Raw genomic sequence first — 19,924 nt, 5'->3', positions numbered from 1 at the left:
TAATTTTCAAGTATGAGGACATAAATACATTTACCTACAGAAACTCAAGATGGGAGAAAGGCGTTTAAGAAGGAGAGAATCCATACCCTCATTTTTTAAAAAGCAAAAGCACCTCTTTGAATATTTCCCATAATCTGACCCATTCAACCACTCAGTGTCTCAAAACCTCTGAGCTGGGAAGAGATGATCATAATTCGAGTGGCACAGTCAATCTAGTTAATGTTGTTTTTGCCCCTCAGCTTGCTCAAAATTTGAGGCATAGGGTGGCGCTGTGGTCCAAACCAGAGAGCCTACATCTTGCTGATCAGAAGCTCGGTGGTTTGAATCCCCGCGATGGGGTGAGCTCCCATTGTTCAGTCCCAGCTCCTGCCAACGTAGCAGTTCAAAAGTACATCAAAGTGCAAGTAGACAAAAAGGTACCACTCCGGCAGGAAGGTAAACAGCGTTTCCGTGCGCTGCTCTTGTTTTCCAAGAGCGGCTTAGTCATGCTGGCCACATGACCCAGAAGCTGTACGCCAGTAAAGCGAGATGAGCTCTGCAACCCCAAAGTCGTCCACAACTGGACCTAATGGTCAGGGGTCCCTTTACATTTACCTATGATGCTCCAATAGGATCAGGCACTGTTGGGAATTAGTTCACATAACGAATGCTTTAGTTTTATACAATAAAATTGGCTGTTGAAATAAATCCTCAAAAACGAAGTCATGCCTCATTCTTTATGTGAGTACAAGGCCAACATGAGATGGGGTCAACTGAATTTGGGGAGGGAATGCATCAAACACTCATATGGGAATTCCAATGACATTTCTATTGTCGTCATATCTGATGAAATATGTGTAAGAGTTAAATAAAGAGATTAATCTGTATTTTAATTTAGTTTTTCTTCCTTATCATTTGTTCCCTGCTGTTCAGCTCAGGCCTTAGCACAATAATGTAGCATTTGGGGGTAAAGATGCAACCCAGTAATCCAGCACTGGAGGCCAAGATGGAGAAGATCTCCACAGCCACCATGTATTTCCCTTTGGTGCTCAGGTAGGTTGGCACAAAGGACAACCAAACACTGCAAAACACCAACATGCTGAAAGTGATAAATTTGGCCTCATTGAAACTGTCAGGGAGTTTCCTGGAAAAGAAAGCTACTATGAAGCTTGCGGTGGCCAGGGAGCCCATGTAGCCCAAGACAGAGTAGAACATGGAAGCTGAACCCTCGTTACACTCAAGTATGATTTCCCCAATCACTGAATGCGTGTCCTTATCTGGAAACGGTGGAGAAGTACTTAACCAAAGAGCACAAATGGCAGCTTGGATGAAGCAGCAGAAGAAGACAATCGAATTGGTCAGTCCTTTCCCCACCCATTTCCTTATGCTGGATCCTGGTTTGGTGGCCATAAATGCCACAACCACAGTGACCGTCTTTGCCAATACAGTGGAAATGGCCAAAGAGAAGACCAGGCCAAAAGCCATTTGTCGGAGAAGACAGATCACCCTTCCAGGCCGTCCAATGAAAAGCAAGGAGCACAGGAAGCAAAAGAGGAGGGAGATGAGAAGGATGTAGGTGAGGGTCCGGTTGTTGGCTTTGACTATGGGAGTATCCTTGTGCTTCAGGAAAATGCCAAGTACTAAAGTGGTGATGAGAGAGAGAGAAATAGCCAACACCACTAAGATGATCCCCAGATTTTCTTTGTAAGAGAGGAAGCTCACAATCCTGGGAACACATTGAGTTTGGTCCTTGTTGGGATATTGGTCCTCTGGACAATTGACGCAAGCGTCTATATCTGAAAAAAGGAAGAGGTGCTTAAGTATTTCAGAATGTTGACCAGCATCTATCTAAACACAAACAGCTATTTAAGCATTCCTTTACACTAGGTAGAACCAATCAAAAGCAATCAGCCACAAGAAGTATCTGAAGAAGTATCTGAAGTATCTGAAGTATCTGAAGAAGTGTGCATGCACACGAAAGCTCATACCAAGAACTAACTTAGTTGGTCTTTAAGGTGCTACTGGAAGGAATTGTTTTATTTTAGCCACAAGAAGGTTTGAGGTTTCTACTTTTTTTGTTCTTGCAGTTCTTTGACAAAATCCAGGAGAAGTGAATCTCATAGAAAGATTGTATAGAAAGTAGCCCACAGTACAAGTTCAAACTCACCTTAGTTGCTCCCTCCACTTTTGCCTCAGGACCCACCAACTACTCCTAGAAGGTTGCACAGAACAGGATGAGGCCCTGAGGATGCAAAAGGATTCTCACCCTGGCTTTAGAGTTGGCTGGAACCAGGAGAGGACCTCCTCATTGCTTGGGAAATTGTTGGCAACCGAGGGGCACTTTGCTCATTTTCCCAACTCAGATAGGCATCTAATCTTTCATTCATTCCTTCATCCATCTACATCTAGCTTTACATTTACTACATTTCTATCCAAGGAACTACAAGTGGCATACTTCGTTCCCTCCACTTTATTCTCATAATGTCTCATGAGTTGTGTAGGCTGCAAAATTGTGATCAGTCAAATGTAAGACTGCCTTACGTCCGGGTTTTCCCTAACACATCTGGGAATCGGGCTGCCAAATGGCGTCCAGGCAGATTGTTGCTGAATCAACAAAATGTCTGGGAAAACCTGAACGTATGGCAAGTAGGGGGGTTGTTGTTGTTGTTTTAAAAATCCTATAAAACCCCAATAACTTTGACCAATATTTTAAACAACTCAACCACAAGATGATTGTTTCTGAAAATTCCTTTAGTATTAGACTCCTCTGCATTCACCAGCATTCTCCAAATGTAATAAGTAGCACGCACGCACACACGCACACATATATATATCCCATAAATTAGGTCATGGGAATTCCTGCCTCCCACCTTTCTGACTAGAGATCATTCCTTCAGGACACGGAGCACAATCATAGCAGCAAAACTTCTCTCCTTCCTTCTTTTTCCTACTGAAGCCAGGGTTGCAGTTGTCATTGCACACAGAGAGGGGCAGCGCCTGTGCAAAATCATATAGATGAGGAACAACAGATTAGCCCTTTTCAGTCCTTCACCTCCATGTGATTAGACTCATGCGAGGGACAGAGAGACTGAGGATGAACCAGTTGGCTCAGCTCCTATGTCACCCATTTGTTAGTGATTCCCAACTTCATCTCTTGGTTTGATCAGTCTAAGACTCAGCCTGAAATCGGATCATATGAAAGACAATGCGATCTCCAGAGCTCCCAAAATATGAAGTGCTAGAAATAAGATAAAGCTATCTTGAAGATAAAAGCAAGGACCATCTTTTTGACTTCATAAATCACTACATGAAGTGATGATATTCTGTGACAAAATCAAATATGTTACTTTCCAATGCTTTGTAACTGGCTTACATGACAACACATTTTCACAAATCAATTAAATGGCACAGATGGCCAAAAGGACTCCTTGCGTTAATTTAAGGTTTGAGATCAATTTATGAGGTCAAGGATCATAAAGCATTAAATTTACAATAAGGCACCTCAAGAACTAACGGAACGGTGAGCTGCCCAGAAGGAAACATTCCCCTTTTATAAAGTCAAGAGTTTGAAGTTATACTTTACGTGATTAAAACTTGGATGCCACACAATTTGTTCATCATTGATGCTTAACTCTTTGCCTGGAGGAGCCTGAGGCTCCAGTCTTCCAACTTTCAGTCTAGTCAGTGAGCCATTGGGGAAAGTGATCCAATTGGTAACATCAAAACCTTCAACCAGTTCTCCATGTTCATCAAAGTGCACCATATCTCCAGTGCTGCTGTTGAACACAAGGCTCTTCAGAAAGGGATGGACCTGGAATATTGAAATATTTACATGGAATTAAGGACATGAATAACTGGGCTTAAAGCAGTACATATGGTTATGCAATATTTCCACTTGTCTATTATTATTATTAACATGAAATGGGTTACATAAAAAACAGCTGTTGGAAGGGATATATTGCTTGAATATGTCTTGCAAACCAGATTGGTAGTTGGGTTTCTATGGTGGGTATTTGGCAAGCTAGCATGACAGTGATTTTGAGTAAATGTGCACGAGGTCAGGCAGGTTAATTTCTGTGGCTCTTGCCACCAGACATGGCTGGACCTCAGTGGGACTGGTGAGGTGAAAAGCCAGGAGATCATTGGTAGATGGAGGCAAAGCAGAGAAGTTCAGAGTTGTCATTACCTGCCATGGTTGCACATTCAGAAAGGCAAATCTCTCTCCTCTTGACAATCTTCTATGTTTGGGGCTGGATTTGTATATGGAGTTCAAAGCATGTGCCACAGCATAGACAGCTTTGTAGACATTGTAGCTGTGGCCAGTCATGTGTTTTTCATACAAAATCCCAGGAAGGTTCTCCAGTTTCTCCTCCAAAGTGCAGGGTTCTTTCTGATCAGTCTCCACCTCCTGTCCATTAGATCCTTTCAGGGAGCAGGTGAAAGTTTGTTCCCAGACATCCTGGATGAAAACATCCTCTTTGTTCCAGAATGGTCTTATTGTCTGAATGAACTTCTGGAACCCTAATGGCTGACTTGCGTGGACTGTGAAGGATAGAGTACCGTGGAACATCTGTATTTCCCAGTCTTTCTGAATAGACAGTGAATCAAAATCCCAGTGAGATGTAGCAACCCACACTTTACCCAGAGGTGGCCATCCCATTATTGGACCTACAAATGACAATACTCTCAAAACCTGGAAGGATGGAGGTTCCCCATAAACCACAAATACATTAGCTTTTGTCTCAAATGCAATTGCATAACTTTCCCAGCGCTGGTAAGCCAAGCATACCATCTCATCCAGATAGTTCCATTTTTCTAATCTTACTATGAAATCATAGCAGATGCCATGATCAAAGAGTAGTGGTAAAATTGTCTGTAGAAACTGGTCCCCTTTGTCATTATCCACAGCACAAAGTACAATCCATGTCCATTTGAAATGTTGAAGTAATCGCACAATTCCTATGTGCTGTTTGGCTTCATTTGGGACCATCTGGTATAAAAATGGGAATAGCAGGTTTGCATCCTGTATCGCCAAAAAGGATCCATATGTCAGCTAAAATAGAGTGTACGAGATGTTTTGTTTTGTTTCTGATGGATTATGAGAGAATGCAAAACTATAGATTTCACAGGTACTTCAGAGGCATAGCTTTCCCAATAAATGTCTGCTTAGGTTTTAAAGAAGAACACTTCAAGTAAGGGAAGACAATGTGGAAGAATAGCCAGTAATCTGCTTCATTATTGATAATTTCTTAATGTTTCTCCTAATGTTTTAAAAATATCTAGTCCAGTCCTATAGAGTAGCAGAGAACAAGTATTTCCCTTCTTCTATGTAACAGCCATTAAGGTATTTTAGAGTACTATATTAAACTCCTTAGTCTCTTCCTCTCTGGACTAAAGTTATACAGTTCTGTCAGCCATTGCTTACATTATGTGTTTTCAGTTGCGTATTAGGTCTAGTACAAAAGAAAAAGAAAGAAACCATAGAAACTCAAATCCTTTACGTCCTTGACACAATCATTCCATTCCACTTCAATTTACAGATACTTGAGTTTTCTGGACAATTGGTTCTCAGCACTGCTTGGTTAATTCCTATCCAAACTGTCCTCCTGAATAAAACTTTGCAGGAACCTTGTCACAATGTTATCAAAATCAATATATTATTTCCCATACACCCATGCTCCTGATTTACCTGTGGAATCTTGTGGGTTGCTGAAATGGTGGCCATGTTGGCAGAGATTTCAGAGATGCATCCTCCAATGAGAGCTATCAGATTGTTCCACTTGTGACACTTGAAGTTGGGGACAAATCTATGCTGTGTGGAAAGCAGGTTGAGCGTGGCCTTGTAGGTCATCCTTGCAGTGTAGTAGCTGTTGAGGACGCGGAACCCTAGAGAGATGTTGGACAAGACTTTGGGATTCTCATTGATTTCTTTGACGGCAAATGCTAAGGCCAGGATGTGCTGGTAGTTCTTTGGCACGGAGCTGTAATACAATTACAACACAATGGACTGAAATGAGGAAAAAGAAGAAGAGGAAGAAGAGGAGGAGGAAGAAGAAGAAGAAGAAGAAGAGGAGGAGGAGGAGGAGGAGGAGGAGGAGGAAGTGGAAGAAGTGGAAGAAGAAATGTTCCCTGCAATTCACAGAGTTACTCTTTGTACCAATAAAAACTAGTAGTTGAAAGTCAATAGGTGTGGCCTTGCCAACACAGTGCCCATAGGTGCTAGAAAGCCATAGAGAACATCACCTGAGGCCACAGAGCCTCTGATCCCTTCCCTTGCTGGCTGCTTACTTCACCATGAGATGTTGTAAGTGGTTATGCCTCCCAGAAGTACATATAACTGAATAATGGAATGGGAAGAGCAAAGCTCTTTGCTCTGAATACTTTTCCAGCCTCTTATCTTCAACCTAGCAATTGAACAGAAAATGGAGCACTCAGAGGGCAGAAGTGGAGCAATCTGAGGGAAAAGCAAGGGGAGAAAGTGATGTGCTGCAAAAGAGAGGAGAGAGAGAAATGAGCAGGAATTGTGTTCGGCATGCATATCTGTGGTATGACAAGGTTAAAGTTCATAAAGGTTTCAGAAACCATATTGTTAGAAAAGCATTATTTAATGTCTGGATGAGATACAAAGACTTGCTGGAAAGTAAGACCCCCAGGTGGCTGTCGCCAATGGAGGCCAAAGCCTTGAAAAAGTTAAATATGGAATCTAAATGGCCAAGATACTCGGAGATCTTGGAACAAGAAGGTGACAGGTTGAAATTGCAGAGTTATGAGAAACTTAAAGATAAGGTGCAGGATTGGTTACATTATTTTCAAATAAGAGAGGCCTATAACTTGGACAAAAAAAATGGTTTCCAGGTGGAAAAATCAAAGTTAGAAACAGAACTGTTAGAACCCAATGCTAAGATACTGTCGAGAATGTACGATTTGTTGTTGAAATGGAATACGGAGGAGGAAACGGTTAAATCCGCTATGATAAAATGGGCACAAGACATTGGTCATAATATTATGTCTGCTGACTGGGAACGGTTGTGGACCACTGGTATGAAATTTACGGCGTGTAATGCCTTAAGAGAAAATATCATGAAAATGGTTTACAGGTGGTACATGACACCAGTCAAGCTTGCAAAAATCTATCATTTGCCTGATAATAAATGTTGGAAATGTAAAGAAACTGAAGGAACATTCTTTCACCTTTGGTGGACGTGCCCAAGGATTAAGGCGTTCTGGGAAATGATCTATAATGAACTGAAAAAGGTATTTAAGTATACTTTTTTGAAGAAACCAGAGGCCTTTCTCCTGGGCATAGTCGGCCAATTGGTGCCAAAGAAGGATAGAACTTTTTTCATGTATGCTACAGCAGCAGCAAGAATACTTATTGCAAAGCATTGGAAGACGCAAGATCTACCCACCTTGGAAGAGTGGCAGACACAAGTGATAGACTATATGGAACTGGCAGAGATGACCGGCAGAATCCGAGATCAAGGAGAGGAGCAGATGGAAGAGGACTGGAAGAAGTTTAAAGTTTATCTACAAAAATATTGTAAAATTTATGAATGTTGAAGGCTCTGAAAATGAAATGAAGGGGTTCTAGCGGCTAAGATAAATAAGATTGAAAAGGGAGGGATAAAGGTTTAAAACGAATAATGAACGATCTTGCTGATCAAACTTTTTAAGGTAGAATACAAGAAGGGAAGGCGGGTGGAAGTAAAGAGAATAAGGTTTGGAAAGTTATTAATATAAAAAAGTGTTCTTTTTATGCTCTTTTATCTTTGTATTTTTTTCTTTTTTTCTTTTTTGTTTTTTTTTTTGTTGTTGTTGTTGTTCTTATTGCTTTTTTGTTTGGATTTCTGTTTATTTTTGTTGATGTTAAATTTTTGAAAAAATTCTAATAAAATATTATTATAAAAAAAAAAAAAGGAATTGTGTTCCACAGAGAAAGAGTTGGAAGGTCCACATGTAAATGCATTCACATTCCTCAAGGTTGAGAAGAAATGAGGTGTGGACAGAACAGAAATAGTATGGCAGTGACAAGGCATGATCCACAATGTGAAAATGCTGCAACAGGCTTACTAAATAATAAAAAGAAGCACAGAACTGTTTATTTCAGTGGGCCTTGCAAAGGAAAACTTAGTAGCAGTACAAACAGTTACAGTAATAAGACAAACAGATACAGTAAGCCCACAATCTCTATTCAGCTTTACATGCCTGACAAAAGAAAAAGAATTCAAAAAACCAAAGGGGTTGGGTGTCTGGGGGAAAAGACTTTGGGAATCCCATCTGCCATTGAACCCAATTTGTTTTGGCCATACACAATGTTGGCTTTCAGTGTGATTCCCGGAACTTGACCCTCGTGTAAATTGGGGGTTTACTGTCTCTGCATCTCTGTCTACCCATATCCACCCTTGTCCCTCATCTTGCAATGCTGAGCTTAAGTACCTCATACCTCCTCCATGATACTAAAGAATGCTTCACCCCACCATTACAATGTTACTGGGTTTCCATAAAGAACTACATCAAAATATAAATCACGGTACTGCTTAATAATGCATTTTCAATCATTGCGGTCTGACTATTTTAGACTCAGTAAGGGGAATAAACAATGCCTTACACAGGTTCATCAATCAGTATCTGTGAAGGCTGTTCCCTGAAAGACTGGATATTAGACATGTATATGACTTGTGAAACCATCTCTCCAATTACAAGGTCTCCTGGCTGGTAAAATTCGTGAGCAATAGGAAGAGGATCATCATAAATGCTGCAGTTAATAGAATGTGCCTTACATATAGTGTGAAGCAGAAGTAACAGCAGAAACAGCACCAGCAGGATCCTGCTGAGAAATCTTCCCCTCCCAATGTAGATTCCCATGTTTCCACTACAGCCTTATATGCGGATGTTATCAGTTTGGCTAAAGTATCCTTTGAATAGGAGGCTGTTAGGTAGTCTATGCACTAGCGATTTGGTCTTTCAGTTAGCCAGCATATATTATTTTTCTTCACACATTATTCCCAGGGATGACTGGAGGTTGCTGGGATACAAATAATAACGTTATTATTACTTCTTTTTAAAAATCACCATCTGTAGCAGTTTAGTTATAGAATTTCACCGTTCCTTGGTTTGCAAAGAAAATAATTATACCCATGACTATTACCCAAGAGAACATAAGGTACATTGTGGTGAGGCAGTGTTTCAGTTAAACAATATGCTAAACTATGTGCTAAACCATGTGCTAAACCATGCCTAGTAAAGGAAGTTCACATTTCACAAAAAGAATGTTCCTTGAATTTGATGACTGCATGGAATCATATCCAAACATGTAAAAGAAGAATGATGACACAAAAGACCGGCAGAACCCTGGCTATGCCTAGATATAGCTCTGAATAATAGGAAGCTGTTATGCCTTTTTAAAGATGCTGTTGTTGTTTTAATCCAAACAGAATGTGTATATCTACTATGTAAGAGGATGGAAGCCAGCAATTTTGACAATTATGGAGATGATTCCTCAGTGTGTTCTTCGTATTTGCAGTTGCATCATGCCTGACCAAATGGCTAAAGCCTCCCCCCCCCCCGAATTGTACAATTATGATTGTCTTCCTTGAGAGATAATAAGTAGGCAGCACTGCTTAGTCCTGAGCAAGAGTTAAGTTTTCCCATTCTTAGTTGGCAGAAAATGAAGGCCTGGGTTTAAACGTAGAGTCAATTCCGAGAGTCCGTGAGATTCAGTCCCGTCCCATCCTGTCCCCCACCTTGAAGATGGGTTCATCTCCTTCATCACTTGACTTCCCAGTATTATTTTCCCCCATATTGCTACCAACAACAAATTGATATTAAGGGTGCCATATTTCAAAATATATGTGAAGAGACTTGACAGGAAGTCATAATTGAAGAAAAGATTTTGTAAGATAAAAGGGGGAAAATATTTACTTTAATATTATCATTATTATCATTTATTTTTCCTGTGGGTGTACATATGTGTCTTTTGTATGGAATGTTTGGGAGGAAATAAGACGGAAAATAACAAATAACAAACTAAATATTGATGTATGTCATTTTTATTTCTCAATTATATTTTGTGGTAGTATGGTTTTAATGTGTTTTCTTTTGTAACATAAAATCATTCAATATCTTTTTTTTAAAAAAAAACATTTAGCCCACATATCACAGCTGGTCCATGATTGGGGGGGGGGGAGATACTGCCAAAGCAGGGTTAAGGAACAGGTACGTAACTTAGGGGTACTCCCAGATCCATTACTGTCCATTACCTGAGGCCCAGGTGTCCTTGATAGTGCAGAATGCACTCTTTCATCTTGTGCTGGTAGCTCAGCTATACGTGGGGTTGCCTCTAAAAGCAGTTCAGAAACTTCAGCTGATACAAAATTCAGTGACCAGGTCGCTCACCAGAACAAGACGGTTTGAGCATATTACACCAATCGTGGCCTGACTGCGCTGGCTGCCAATTAGTTTCCAGGCCCAATTCAACGTGCAGGATTTTACCTACAGAGCCTTAAATGCATTAGGAGCCCAATATCTCAAGGTGGTGGTTGTGATCTGAGGCCCTTCTCTACATCTCCTGTCCCTAAGAGGTTCAGAGGATAAAAAGACAAGGATGGGTCTTTGCTGTGGTGGCTCCTCTTCTGTGAAATACTCTTCCCAGAGAGGCTCTTCTGGCACCATCATTACATGTCTTTATTTTGTTTAACATTTGTTTACTGAAGGCAGAAATTTTGCATGCATTCTATGATGTAAGAGCTGGAGAGACAAAATGAGCCTCTAAGTGTGATCCAGCTCTGGAGCTGAGTGATATTTCATTTTAGTGGGCAGACATGTCTGCTCAGCTTTGTCAGTCAAAAACAAATCCCTAGAAAGAGATTATGGTAGTTTATTCAGATGAAACCTTGTGATAATGTGGATCATCTTACATCTCCGTCAACTTGCATTCAGCTTAGTGAAAAAGAAGAGGACCTAATTTTCAAGTATGAGGACATAAATACATTTACCTACAGAAACTCAAGATGGGAGAAAGGCGTTTAAGAAGGAGAGAATCCATACCCTCATTTTTTAAAAAGCAAAAGCACCTCTTTGAATATTTCCCATAATCTGACCCATTCAACCACTCAGTGTCTCAAAACCTCTGAGCTGGGAAGCTGTGGTCCAAACCAGAGAGCCTACATCTTGCTGATCAGAAGCTCGGTGGTTCGAATTTCCGCGATGGGGTGAGCTCCCATTGTTCAGTCCCAGCTCCTGCCAACGTAGCAGTTCAAAAGTACATCAAAGTGCAAGTAGACAAAAAGGTACCACTCCGGCAGGAAGGTAAACAGCGTTTCCGTGCGCTGCTCTTGTTTTCCAAGAGCGGCTTAGTCATGCTGGCCACATGACCCAGAAGCTGTACGCCAGTAAAGCGAGATGAGCTCTGCAACCCCAAAGTCGTCCACAACTGGACCTAATCGTCAGGGGTCCCTTTACATTTACCTATGATGCTCCAATAGGATCAGGCACTGTTGGGAATTAGTTCACATAACGAATGCTTTAGTTTTATACAATAAAATGGTTTGTTGAAATAAATCCTCAAAAACGAAGTCATTTCTCATTCTTTATGTGAGTACAAGGCCAACATGAGATGGGGTCAACTGAATTTGGGGAGGGAATGCATCAAACACTCATATGGCAATTCCAATGACATTTCTATTGTGGTCATATCTGATGAAATATGTGTAAGAGTTAAATAAAGAGATTAATCTGTATTTTAATTTAGTTTTTCTTCCTTATCATTTGTTCCCTGCTGTTCAGCTCAGGCCTTAGCACAATGATGTAGCATTTTGGGGAAAAGATGCAACCCAGTAATCCAGCACTGGAGGCCAAGATGGAGAAGATCTCCACAGCCACCATGTATTTCCCTTTGGTGCTCAGGTAGGTTGGCACAAAGGACAACCAAACACTGCAAAACACCAACATGCTGAAAGTGATAAATTTGGCTTCATTGAAACTGTCAGGGAGTTTCCTGGAAAAGAAAGCTACTATGAAGCTGGCGGTGGCCAGGGAGCCCATGTAGCCCAAGACAGAGTAAAACATGGAAGCTGAACCCTCGTTACATTCAAGTATGATTTCCCCAATCACTGAATGCGTGTCCTTATCTGGAAATGGTGGAGAAGTACTTAACCAAAGAGCACAAATGGCAGCTTGGATGAAGCAGCAGAAGAAGACAATCGAATTGGTCAGGCCTTTCCCCACCCATTTCCTTATGCTGGATCCTGGTTTGGTGGCCATAAATGCCACAACCACAGTGACCGTCTTTGCCAATACAGTGGAAATGGCCAAAGAGAAGACCAGGCCAAAAGCCATTTGTCGGAGAAGACAGATCACCCTTCCAGGCCGTCCAATGAAAAGCAAGGAGCACAGGAAGCAAAAGAGGAGGGAGATGAGAAGGATGTAGGTGAGGGTCCGGTTGTTGGCTTTGACTATGGGAGTATCCTTGTGCTTCAGGAAAATGCCAAGTACTAAAGTGGTGATGACGGAGAGAGAAATAGCCAACACCACTAAGATGATCCCCAGATTTTCTTTGTAAGAGAGGAAGCTCACAATCCTGGGAACACATTGAGTTTGGTCCTTGTTGGGATATTGGTCCTCTGGACAATTGACGCAGGCGTCTATATCTGAAAAAAGGACGAGGTGCTTAAGAATTTAGAATGTTGACCAGCATCTATCTAAACACAAACAGCTATTTAAGCATTCCTTTACACTAGGTAGAACCAATCAAAAGCAATCAGCCACAAGAAGTATCTGAAGAAGTATCTGAAGTATCTGAAGTATCTGAAGAAGTGTGCATGCACATGAAACCTCATACCAAGAACTAACTTAGTTGGTCTTTAAGGTGCTACTGGAAGGAATTTTTTTATTTTAGCCACAAGAAGGTTTGAGGTTTCTATTTTTTTGTTCTTGCAGTTCTTTGACAAAATCCAGGAGAAGTGAATCTCATAGAAAGATTGTATAGAACGTAGCCCACAGTACAAGTTCAAACTCACCTTAGTTGCTCCCTCCACTTTTGCCTCAGGACCCACCAACTACTCCTAGAAGGTTGCACAGAACAGGATGAGGCCCTGAGAATGCAAAAGGATTCTCACCCTGGCTTTAGAGTTGGCTGGAACCAGGAGAGGACCTCCTCATTGCTTGGGAAATTGTTGGCAACCGAGGGGCACTTTGCTCATTTTCCCATCTCAGATAGGCATCTAATCTTTCATTCATTCCTTCATCCATCTACATCTAGCTTTACATTTACTACATTTCTATCCAAGGAACTACAAGTGGCATACTTCGTTCCCTCCACTTTATCCTCATAATGTCTCATGAGTTGTGTAGGCTGCAAAATTGTGATCAGTCAAATGTAAGACTGCCTTACGTCCGGGTTTTCCCTAACACATCTGCGAATCGGGCTGCCAAATGGCGTCCAGGCAGATTGTTGCTGAATCAACAAAATGTCTGGGAAAACCTGAACGTATGGCATGTAGGGGAGTTGTAGTTGTTGTTTTAAAAATCCTATAAAAGCCCAATAACTTTTTTAAATAATGAGAACTCAACAACAAGAAAATTGTTTCTGAAAATTCCTTTAGTATTAGACTGCTCTGCATTCACCAGCATTCTCAAAACAAAGGTAATAAATAGCACATATATATATATCTCCCATAAATTAGGTCATGGGCATTCCTGCCTCCCACCTTTCTGACTAGAGATCATTCCTTCGGGACACGGAGCACAATCATAGCAGCAAAACTTCTCTCCTTCCTTCTTTTTCCTACTGAAGCCAGGGTTGCAGTTGTCATTGCACACAGAGAGGGGCAGCGCCTGTGCAAAATCATATAGATGAGGAACAACAGATTAGCCCTTTTCAGTCCTTCACCTCCATGTGATTAGACTCATGCGAGGGACAGAGAGACTGAGGATGAACCAGTTGGCTCAGCTCCTATGTCACCCATTTGTTAGTGATTCCCAACTTCATCTCTTGGTTTGATCAGTCTAAGACTCAGCCTGAAATCGGATCATATGAAAGACAATGCGATCTCCAGAGCTCCCAAAATATGAAGTGCTAGAAATAAGATAAAGCTATCTTGAAGATAAAAGCAAGGACCATCTTTTTGACTTCATAAATCACTACATGAAGTGATGATATTCTGTGACAAAATCAAATATGTTACTTTCCAATGCTTTGTAACTGGCTTACATGACAACTAATTTTCACAAAGAGATTAAATGGCACAGATGGCCAAAAGGACTCCTTGCGTTAATTTAAGGTTTGAGATCAATATATGAGGTCAAGGATCATAAAGCATAAGATCTACAATAAGGCACCTCAGGAACTAACGGAACGGTGAGCTGCCCAGAAGGAAACATTCCCCTTTTATAAAGTCAAGAGTTTGAAGTTATACTTTACGTGATTAAAACTTGGATGCCACACAATTTGTTCATCATTGATGCTTAACTCTTTGCCTGGAGGAGCCTGAGGCTCCAGTCTTCCAACTTTCAGTCTAGTCAGTGAGCCATTGGGGAAAGTGATCCAGTTGGTAACATCAAAACCTTCAACCAGTTCTCCATGTTCATCAAAGTGCACCATATCTCCAGTGCTGCTGTTGAATACAAGGCTCTTCAGAAAGGGATGGGCCTGGAATATTGAAATATTTACATGGAATTAAGGACATGAATAACTGGGCTTAAAGCAGTACATATGGTTATGCAATATTTCCACTTGTCTATTATTATTATTAACATGAAATGGGTTACATAAAAAACAGCTCTTGGAAGGGATATATTGCTTGAATATGTCTTGCAAACCAGATTGGTAGTTGGATTTCTATGGTGGGTATTTGGCAAGCTAGCATGACAGTGATTTTGAGTAAATGTGCACGAGGTCAGGCAGGTTAATTTCTGTGGCTCTTGCCACCAGACATGGCTGGACCTCAGTGGGACTAGTGAGGTGAAAAGCCAGGAGATCATTGGTAGATGGAGGCAAAGCAGAGAAATTCTGAGTTGTCTTTACCTGCCATGGTTGCACATTCAGAAAGGCAAATCTCTCTCCTCTTGCCAATCTTCTATGTTTGGAGCTGGATTTGTATATGGAGTTCAAAGCATGTGCCACAGCATAGACAGCTTTGTAGACATTGTAGCTGTGGCCAGTCATGTGTTTTTCATACAAAATCCCAGGAAGGTTCTCCAGTTTCTCCTCCAAAGTGCAGGGTTCTTTCTCCTCAGCCTCCACCTCCTGTCCATTAGTTGCTTTCAGGGAGCAGGTGAAAGTTTGTTCCCAGACATCCTGGATGAAAACATCCTCTTTGTTCCAGAATGGTCTTATCGTCTGAATGAACTTCTGGAACCCTAATGGCTGACTTGCGTGGACTGTGAAGGATAGAGTACCGTGGAACATCTGTATTTCCCAGTCTTTCTGAATAGACAGTGAATCAAAATCCCAGTGAGATGTAGCAACCCACACTTTACCCAGAGGTGGCCATCCCATTATTGGTCCTACAAATGACAATACTCTCAAAACCTGGAAGGATGGAGGTTCCCCATAAACCACAAATACATTAGCTTTTGTCTCAAATGCAATTGCATAACTTTCCCAGCGCTGGTAAGCCAAGCGTACCATCTCATCCAGATAGTTCCATTTTTCTAATCTTACTATGAAATCATAGCAGATGCCATGATCAAAGAGTAGTGGTAAAATTGTCTGTAGAAACTGGTCCCCTTTGTCATTATCCACAGCACAAAGTACAATCCATGTCCATTTGAAATGTTGAAGTAATCGCACAATTCCTATGTGCTGTTTGGCTTCATTTGGGACCATCTGGTATAAAAATGGGAATAGCTTGTTTGCATCCTGTATCGCCAAAAAGGATCCATATGTCAGCTAAAATAGAGTGTACGAGATGTTTTGTTTTGTTTCTGATGGATTATGAGAGAATGCAAAACTATAGATTTCACAGGTACTTCAGAGGCATAGCTTTCCCAATAAATGTCTGCTTAGGTTTTAAAGAAGAAAACTTCAAGTAAGGGAAGACAATGTGGAAGAATAGCCAGTAATCTGCTTCATTATTGATAATTTCTTAATGTTTCTCCTAATGTTTTAAAAATATCTAGTCCAGTCCTATGGAGCAGCAGAGAACAAGGAATGCATGAGGTGTTTTCTTTTGTTTCTGATGGATTATGAGAGAATGTAAAACTACAGGTTTAACAGGTACTTCAGAGGTGTACCTTAGGCAATAAATGGTTCTTTTTTACAAAAACTTCAAGTAAGGGAAGACAATGTGGAAGAATAGCCAGTAATCTGCTTCATTATTGATAATTTCTTAGTGTTTCTCCTATTGTTTTAAGAATATGTAGTCCAGCCTTATGGAGCAGCAGAGAACAAGTTTTTCCTCTCTTCTATGACAGCCATTAAGGTATTTTAGAGTACTATATTAAACTCCTTAGTCTCTTCCTCTCTGGACTAAAGTTATACAGTTCTGTCAGCCATTGCTTACATTATGTGTTTTCAGTTGTCTATTAGGTCTAGTAAAAAATGGGGGAAAGGAAACCATAGAAACTCAAATCCTTTACGTCCTTGACACAATCATTCCATTCCACTTCAATTTACAGATACTTGAGTTTTCTGGACAATTGGTTCTCAGCACTGCTTGGTTAATTCCTATCCAAACTGTCCTCCTGAATAAAACTTTGCAGGAACCTTGTCACAATGTTATCAAAATCAATATATTATTTCCCATACACCCATGCTCCCGATTTACCTGTGGAATCTTGTGGGTTGCTGAAATGGTGGCCATATTGGCAGAGATTTCAGAGATGCATCCTCCAATGAGAGCTATCAGATTGTTCCACTTGTGACACTTGAAGTTGGGGACAAATCTATGCTGTGTGGAAAGCAGGTTGAGCGTGGCCTTGTAGGTCATCCTTGCAGTGTAGTAGCTGTTGAGGACGCGGAACCCTAGAGAGATGTTGGACAAGACTTTGGGATTCTCATTGATTTCTTTGATGGCAAATGCTAAGGCCAGGATGTGCTGGTAGTTCTTTGGCACGGAGCTGTAATACAATTACAACACAATGGACTGAAATGAGGAAAAAGAAGAAGAGGAAGAAGAGGAGGAGGAAGAAGAAGAAGAAGAAGTGGAAGAAGTGGAAGAAGTGGAAGAAGAAATGTTCCCTGCAATTCACAGAGTTACTCTTTGTACCAATAAAAACAAGTAGTTGAAAGTCAATAGGTGTGGCCTTGCCAACACAGTGCCCATAGGTGCAAGAAAGCCATAGAGACCATCACCTGAGGCCACAGAGCCTCTGATCCCTTCCCTTGCTGGCTGCTTACTTCACCATGAGATGTTGTAAGTGGTTATGCCTCCCAGAAGTACATATAACTGAATAATGGAATGGGAAGAGCAAAGCTCTTTGCTCTGGATACTTTTCCAGCCTCTTATCTTCAACCTAGCAATTGAACAGAAAATGGAGAACTCAGAGGGCAGAAGTGGAGCAATCTGAGGGAAAAGCAAGGGGAGAAAGTGATGCGCTGCAAGAGTGAGGAGAGAGAGAAATGAGCAGGAATTGTGTTCCACAGAGAAAGAGTTGGAAGGTCCACATCTAAATGCATTCACATCCCTCAAGGTTGAGAAGGAATGAAGTGTGGACAGAACAGAAATAGCGGGGCAGTGACAAGGCCTGATCCACCATGTGAAATTATGTAGAAGGCTTACTAAACAACAAAAAGAAGCACAGAACTATTTATTTCAGTGGGCCTTGCAAAGGAAAACTTAGTAGCGGTACAAACAGTTACAGTAATAAGACAAACAGATACAGTAAGCACACAATCTGTATTCAGCTTTACATGCCTGACAAAAGAAAAAGAATTGAATCCAAAGGGGTTGGGTGTCTGGGGGAAAAGTCTTTGGGAATCCCATCTGCCATTGAACCCAATTTATTTTGGCCATACACAACGTTGGCTTTCAGCGTGATTCCCGGAACGTGAACCTCGTGTAAATTGGGGGTTTACTGTCTCTGCGTCTCTGTCCACCCATATCCACCCTTGCCCCTCATCTTGCCATGCTGAGCTTAAGTACCTCATACCTCCTCCATGATACTAAAGAATGCTTCACCCCACCATTACAATGTTACTGGGTTTCCATAAAGAATTACATCAAGATATAAATCACAGTCCTGCTTAATAATGCATTTTCAATCATTGCGGTCTGACTATTTTAGACTCAGTAAGGGGAATAAACAATGCCTTACACAGGTTCATCAATCAGTATCTGTGAAGGCTGTTCCCTGAAGGACTGGATATTAGACATGTATATGACTTGGGAAACCATCTCTCCAATTACAAGGTCTCCTGGCTGGTAAAATTCATGAGCAATAGGAAGAGGGTCATCATAAATGCTGCAGTTAATAGAATGTGCCTTACATATAGTGTGAAGCAGAAGTAACAGCAGAAACAGCACCAGCAGGATCCTGCTGAGAAATCTTCCCCTCCCAATGTAGATTCCCATGTTTCCACTACAGCCTTATATGCAGATGTTATCAGTTTGGCTAAAGTATCCTTTGAATAGGAGGCTGTTAGGTAGTCTATGCACTAGCGATTTCGTCTTTCAGTTAGCCAGCATATATTATTTTTCTTCACACATTATTCCCAGGGATGACTGGAGGTTGCTGGGATACAAATAATAACGTTATTATTACTTCTTTTTAAAAATCACCATCTGTAGCAGTTTAGTTATAGAATTTCACCGTTCCTTGGTTTGCAAAGAAAATAATTATACCCATGACTATTACCCAAGAGAACATAAGGCACATTGTGGTGAGGCAGTGTTTCAGTTAAACAATATGCTAAACTATGTGCTAAACCATGTGCTAAACCATGCCTAGTCAAGGAAGTTCACATTTCACAAAAAGAATGTTCCTTGAAATTGATGAGTGGATGGAATCATATCCAAACATGTAAAAGAAGAATGATGACACAAAAGACCGGCAGAACCCTGGCTATGCCTAGATATAGCTCTGAACAATAGGAAGCTGTTATGCCTTTTTAAAGATGCTGTTGTTGTTTAATCCAAACAGAATGTGTATATCTACTATGTAAGAGGATGGAAGCCAGCAATTTTGACAATGATGGAGATGATTCCTCAGTGTGTTCTTCGTATTTGCAGTTGCATTATGCCTGACCAAATTGCTAAAGCCTCTCCCCCCTGAATTGTACGACTATTATTGTCTTCCTTGAGAGATAATAAGTAGGCAGCACTGCTTAGTCCTGAGCAAGAGTTAGGTTTTCCCAGAGATCATTCTTAGTTGGCAGAAAATGAAGGCCTGGGTTTAAACGTAGAGTCAATTCCGAGAGTCCGTGAGATTCAGTCCCGTCCCATCCTGTCCCCCACCTTGAAGATGGGTTCATCTCCTTCATCACTTGACTTCCCAGTATTATTTTCCCCCATATTGCTACCAACAACAAATTGATATTAAGGGTGCCATATTTCAAAATATATGTGAAGAGACTTGACAGGAAGTCATAATTGAAGAAAAGATTTTGTAAGATAAAAGGGGGAAAATATTTACTTTAATATTATCATTATTATCATTTATTTTTCCTGTGGGTGTACATATGTGTCTTTTGTATGGAATGTTTGGGAGGAAATAAGACGGTATAACAAATAACAAACTAAATATTGATGTATGTCATTTTTATTTCTCAATTATATTTTGTGGTAGTATGGTTTTAATGTGTTTTCTTTTGTAACATAAAATCATTCAATAATTAAAAAAAAATATTTAGCCCACATATATCACAGCTGGTCCATGATTGTGGGGGGGAGATACTGCCAAAGCAGGGTTAAGGAACAGGTACGTAACTTAGGGGTACTCCCAGATCCATTACTGTCCATTACCTGAGGCCCAGGTGTCCTTGATAGTGCAGAATGCACTCTGTCAT

The 19,924-nt window shown here is 40.9% G+C and overlaps 1 protein-coding gene across 1 annotated transcript; it reads right to left on the bottom strand.

Moving 5' to 3' along the window:
• Positions 1 to 873: 873 nt before the first annotated feature.
• Positions 874 to 19,924, bottom strand: LOC310693877 (vomeronasal type-2 receptor 26-like; the record flags this gene model as incomplete). The annotated part of the gene is made up of 12 exons (XM_083476274.1): positions 874 to 1,775; positions 2,850 to 2,976; positions 3,563 to 3,790; positions 4,166 to 5,032; positions 5,669 to 5,960; positions 6,604 to 6,707; positions 12,337 to 12,626; positions 14,455 to 14,626; positions 15,122 to 15,838; positions 16,746 to 17,037; positions 18,235 to 18,381; positions 19,881 to 19,924. The coding sequence occupies 12 exons, from the start codon at positions 19,922 to 19,924 to the stop codon at positions 874 to 876; spliced, it is 4,182 nt and encodes a 1,393-aa protein (XP_083332400.1).

This window comes from Podarcis liolepis (genome assembly GCF_965112155.1).
Source record: "Podarcis liolepis genome assembly, chromosome: 15".
In the NCBI taxonomy this organism is placed as follows: Eukaryota; Metazoa; Chordata; class Lepidosauria; order Squamata; family Lacertidae; genus Podarcis; species Podarcis liolepis.
The sequence above is the reverse complement of the archived record's forward strand: the minus strand, read 5'-3'. Positions and strand labels throughout refer to the sequence as shown.